The sequence below is a fragment of the Folsomia candida genome, unplaced genomic scaffold (genome assembly GCF_002217175.1).
Source record: "Folsomia candida strain VU population unplaced genomic scaffold, ASM221717v1 Fcan01_Sc012, whole genome shotgun sequence".
NCBI lineage: Eukaryota > Metazoa > Arthropoda > Collembola > Entomobryomorpha > Isotomidae > Folsomia > Folsomia candida.
In genome coordinates, this window is record NW_019091204.1 from 2064906 (window position 1) to 2070905 (window position 6000).

At 39.3% G+C, this 6000-nt stretch overlaps 1 protein-coding gene across 2 annotated transcripts; it reads right to left on the reverse strand.

Moving 5' to 3' along the window:
• Positions 1-4191: 4191 nt before the first annotated feature.
• LOC110855186 lies at positions 4192-5602 on the reverse strand. Of its 2 annotated transcripts, none has more exons than XM_035856065.1 (3): positions 5447-5602; positions 5007-5222; positions 4192-4769 (listed from the first exon to the last, which is right to left on the reverse strand). In XM_035856065.1, the coding sequence occupies exons 2-3, from the start codon at positions 5020-5022 to the stop codon at positions 4228-4230; spliced, it is 558 nt and encodes a 185-aa protein (XP_035711958.1). In that variant the 5' UTR covers positions 5023-5222; positions 5447-5602; the 3' UTR covers positions 4192-4227. The 2 variants fall into 2 exon arrangements, with proteins under 2 accessions (XP_035711958.1, XP_035711957.1); XM_035856064.1 differs by having other exon boundaries at positions 5442-5602.
• Between the last annotated feature and the right edge of the window lie 398 nt (positions 5603-6000).

Here is a 6000-nt window from a genome sequence, read left to right on the forward strand (position 1 = left end):
TTCGACACTTTTTTCGACATGGTTTGTCGCCATGGCCATAATTTCGAAATATAGCGCATGGCATGTGGTCAATTAAAGATAATTAGTTTATCTTTAATTAATTCGTTTTTAGGCATTATTAGAATTTGAATCGGGAAACTATTTGCTTTATATTGTGAAGAATTCTAAGAATTTTTGCGCTACTTATGTATCGTGCTTTGTCGCACTTTATTTTAGTAGCATCCAAATTTGGAAATTGCACTTTACTTAATAGCACTTTAGGTACCATGATTTCTAACGAAACTTCAAAATAAATAAGAATCCATAACTCGCACACAAATTCTAGTACCGCTAAAAATTATAACCTTTAGAGAAAGCTCATTTTGCCCTCGTTAATCGTTTTGTGGCAGGTGTGCATATTTAATAACACAAATTAATTCCAAACCGCCCCATATTTTCTACATTCCTTAATAACAGGCCAGATATGGTTGAAAACTATTTAAATAATGCACGATTGGGACGAACCAAAAGTTTTTAAACTGTTATTTAAATTTTAAAACGTTTTGTTTGAAAGCCAATTCCACTTCAAGTGAAGATTAATGTTGTATTGATGTGTTCCAATAATTGCATAGCTTATCGCTTCTTTCTTGAGCATGACATCTTTTGTTTGAACTGCGTAACGATCCACAATTTAAATAATTTCCGTAAAACATTTTTGTTCAGATATTGTTAGCCGTAACTGATATCCTATCTGTATCGAGTGCAAGAATAAATTACATCCGCCAATGAGACTATAGAGTTCTATTCCTATTTGAGAGTGTGAAAAACACGGGAGCTATTGTTTTCCACGAATTATTTACATCATCTTTCTTACAGTATGCATCGCCTTCTGTCATTCTTCGTTGTAATATTCCCTGGCATATTTCATCACGTTATCGCTTTTACAACCCCAATACAGGCCAGCAATTTGGAAACTTCAGAAGGTTTCAGGGACGTTCTGAACCGTGTTGAAAATCTTCCTGGTCCAGTTTTCTTCAAAATGTTGATTATCCTGGGTGGTGGGCGCTCCAATTTGGGGAGCGTTTCACTATTTCTCCGACAAGACGGGGATTACATGCCCAGAATCACTTCATTCAAAACAAAAGCATCCACCACTCCGAATTTTAGAAAACCCCGAGTTCAGGGAAATTGTGTATCAAATTTGAAAAATGTTCCGAGATACGGGTCCTGCCACGTTCATGCAGTAGTCATCTTGGCAGCGGCAAATTCACATGTTTTACTGTCAGAATCACATCGAATTGATTTTGCAACCATCTGTTCCCCTTTTCGGAACTGGTACTTCATCGTCACGAAATCTATGACAGCGACATTGAAGATACCCATATCTGAGTCACCGCTATATCTTCAGCATAGTTTAAGGGCTATGATAAGGAATGTATTCCTTATCATGATACATCCTAAACGGAGTTCGACTTTTTGGCTAGTGCGGCACAAATGGGTTATAATTCACGAATCTCTCTGGCTCGATATAAAAACGTATACTGCAGCCCAAAGAAATTTCAAACTAGAATCCGTCGCCACGATGTCGGCTTATCCAATTGCGGGATTGTACACACGCGAGGTGGAGCAAAGCTATATTCGCGGAAGTAAAACGGAGACTCCAGGGATGCGGATGGCATACACTGTTATTGACTTTGTAAACGCGACACTAGGATTTCCTGTGAGAAGCAAAGACAGTGGGAAAATCGTAACGAGAATACAGCCGCTGGTTACTGGTAAGTTGAGCTGTACTTATTCCTATCCAATTTGTCATTGAACTGGTCATTCTGTAGGAATTGACGGCTTTGTGGACGCATTGACAAACTATGACGAAGCTATCGGTCATGCATGTGCCATTGAGCGCCGAAGTTGGGAAACGCTTCAGTTTTCAACACTTATCATTTCAAATCCTGTCGTTTTCCTGACGCCGCTGCGAACAAATAAAGTCGGGGATGGGGATTTTTTTAAAGCCGGCTACCCACACGGTTTGGGCTTGGTTAATAGTAGCGTATTGCGCGATCATTGCGACCTATTGCGGTTTGCAACGTTTTCGAACAAACAGTTGGGGTACCATGAAATTGTGCATAATTCATCCACTCTTGGATCAACCGGGTTCCTGCGATACGATCTTTGGGACGAAAGGCCCATTTCAAATTGTTTTAGCGTCTTGGTTCTTCTTTACTTTCATTTTTACCACATCCTACAAGTCCTGCATGGTCTCTGATCTAATCACACCGACAGTTGTAGAACCACCGTCCACCTTCAGGGAGCTGTTTAACTCAAATTTCAACATATCGAGAACTTCGGAATTTTCGATGGAAAGTCTGCACGAATTGGAAGCACACTTAAAATCGCTTGGAATATCTAACCTTGACAGGGTGACTGGATTTAGAGAAAATCATCATCTTCATGAGGTAAGATTTATCTTGGCACGATTTAAATGAAAACGAATAAACGTTACCATGGTTGCAGTGTTTCGAGACCGTGCGGAAGAAAAATCATGCCTGTATTTCGACCTTTTATACGGTCGCGTTCTTAGCCAGGGTTGTGCTAACTGATGCTCGTGGAAAGATTCGGTTGAAAGTGTCAAAAGAGAGGATCATGCCAACCTGGGTGGGTCTGCCGATGAGCCCGTTTTCCTCACTGAAACGTAAATATGCATAAAAATAAATTTTCTCATAAACTCTTCCATTGGAATAATGCCCTCAATTAGCTTACGCGGATCAAGTTGTGGATCGCTTGATGGCCAGTGGACTAATCTTCAAATGGATCGAAATCCAGGAAGGGTTCACAAGTATGGCGGGAAGGAGGATTAGAAGAATGTGTAATTCGGACCTTACGGGAAAAGCAGAACGGATCCAGCATGAAAAGAATACCGAGTTCGATGAATCGGATGTGGACACAATTTCGAATATTGTAACATTTGGCGCCATGTTTTGGATATTACCCTTCCTTGAATTGGGAGTGAAGATAGCCTGGGTTATTCTATTTATCGAGTTGGGGGTAAGCGGGACAACTCGGAGCGTATTCGTGAATCTGTTTGGAAGATGGGTGAACAAGATTCGGACGTACTTCGATCCGACAAGGAGTTTTTCCGATAGCACATAAGGTTTACACACTGTTGCAAGTAGCTAAATGTATGAGATAAGAATTTTGTTATACCCCATGATTTTGTGTGCACAGCTGACACGGCGACCGTGGTATAGCAGGAAAGAGTATTGGTTAAAAACTTTGTTGCGTAACGAGCATTCTCTTGAAAATAATAATATTTGAAACTTAATTTTAAAGTATCCTGGTTTAAAGTAACCTTGCTTTCTATTAATTATTTAGTTGAGAATAATAGTTGAGAGTAAAGCCTTCGGGTCTTCTGTGTTTACGTCTCCGACTATCTGAATTAATGGGAAGAAGGGTTAGTCAGTATTCTCATAAAGTGACGGTCACAACATTCACATCACGAGCCCTTCGTTTTCTTCGGTTTGGAAAATCGGAGTAATTTCAACACCCGCATTTTGAGAAACAAAGTTTAAATAATCGTAACCAATCATTAGTTCTCTTTTAATGATTATGTTTCAGAATTTCTCGTCATTCCGCTTTTTGAGGATAATCATTTAAAAATTTATGGTTACAAACTCTCCGAAAATTGGCAATTTATGAACTAACGCACTGGATAAGTTTCTTGTAACCTCCTTATCATCCGACTTACCTCACTACTTCCCGCAAAGTACATCTTCATGGTAAGCATAGCCTACAAATGCAAAACCAGGGTTTATTCGGGACACCTGCTGGGGTAATGAATTTGTTACATACGTTTGGTCCATAAGCGTGTTGGAAGTACTCGTAAACGTCGCCAATATCTGCCTTCACCTGGGTGGTTGAGAGGGGACCAATTTTGAGGGAAATACCACTACTCACCGTCAAGCTTATGTACACCTCTGTGCAAAATAATTGGTCATGTCTACCTCATCTGGAGAAGAAGCTTTTATGCAATTACTCACCGACGGATTGGTTGGAATCCTTGGAAGGAATATTCCTGGAAATATGGAAGAGAAAATGTGCATTTATAAACATGAAACTATACCTTCATACTTCAGACGTCCCCATTCCAATTTACGGAACGGGTCAGGATGGTTCCCATTTAAAGCGGCATTGAAAAGTGATACAATATTCAAAGAATACAAGATATAAATTCATGTTATTTTATTTCCCAAATTATTGCCAATGTTCTATAAAGAATTGCGTGATTTGCACGGCTGTATTGTTTTTATTTTCATCTGACCAATCGTCCCAGTGTCCTCCTGGGCACATCGTAAACTTACTGATGACACCAGCCTCCACCAATTTGTCTCGTAGGAGGAACATTTGTGACGGCGGAATTATGAAATCTAGGGTTCCGAAGAAACCAATTGTTTTGGGGGAATTGGCATCAATATGGTAGACCGGACTGGCAGCGACGTATTGTTCCGGACATTCCGTGTTCAAGCAGGGTCCGACAAAATTGAAGAGTCGTTCCCGCTCAGGATGGTTGGCATAAGCGGGATCGGTAAGATCAGATGGTCCAACAATATTCACGGCGACCTTCACATTTTGGTTAATCTTGTCCCACGAGTAGGCATACAAGGTGGCGAGATGACCGCCGGAACTTGCCCCGAAAAGAGCGAAGGTTACGCTCTGTGTGAACATGTTTTTCATATAGGTCACAACTTGGTCGATATCCTCTAACTGTTTGGGAAATCCGGGACTGGCGGGGGAACCTTGGGGTAGAAGTAATTTGTAATTGCATTACAATAAGAATAAACCCTGACAGCTAAGAAGCCGCTACCACCACCACTTCATCAACCGAGATCAATAAATTCAAAATTTGACCCTCTAAATTTAAATTCTTGTTGGGATCATAGTATATTTAATTTAATTTTTGAAATGCCAGAATTTTAATTTGTAAATCAAACCATATGATTGTGATATCCGATACGCAATATTTAGTCGCTTACCAAGTCTAAAGTTCATGTTAACGATGCAGAAGTCTGGAAAAGTTGCTTATAAATATTCCACAATTACTCCCATGCTTACTCTATCACCACTACCCCAGGAACCCCCATGGATCACGATGATGATTTTAGATACTCGGGTACTATCCCCAGACGGCAGGTAGATGTCCATCACTTGTAGTGGGTCTGATCCATAGGGTACATCGGGGATGAGATCGGCTGAATACAAATTTATATAGAATTGAGAATATTTTTTGAGAATTATAGTACTCTTCACGAGTTCGCAACTTAAGTTGGCCAATTTTATAAATGTGTTTCGGAAACTTCCACATCTAAAGTGCAAGTATTTAATTCCCAAAAAAATTTCAAAGCTCAAAAAATAAATATTTTTGCGAAACGAAACCCCCGAACGATGAATACCCTCAATGTTTTACATACATTACCAGTGATGACAGAGATGACTACCAAAATTGAGACGGTTTGCCTAAATTGACCCATTTTAAATCCTAATGTATAATAATAATAAGCGGTTAAGTTTTTAATTTAGGAAAATCTGCAGATTCTGATATAGGCCATATATTTATGTAGTTGCTACAGTAAGCGGTGGACTGATCACTTTGACCAGAACCGAGCTTATTTTATATTCATCTCCATACTGCGTATTTGAATGTGCTAAGGGGAAAAATATTGTTTAAATTCATTACGTTGAAACCAAATATCTGTTCTTCATGTAATAATTCGTAGCAATAATAAATAGTAATTCGTATAACTGACCAGAGTATGGTTCAATGTTCTGAAAAATTTTTAGTTGCGAAATGTTTAGTCAATTCAATCAAGGTGTGATGGTGAATATTTGTATTATCAGACTCTCTTTTTACAAATAATGCATGTTTATCTTGTCAAATGAACTACGCTATGCTTTACAGTTACATAATTGTCACATTCCCTATGCCGTCAAGTTAAATGTTTAGTGACTCTCTGTTTTGGGGCGGGAGGA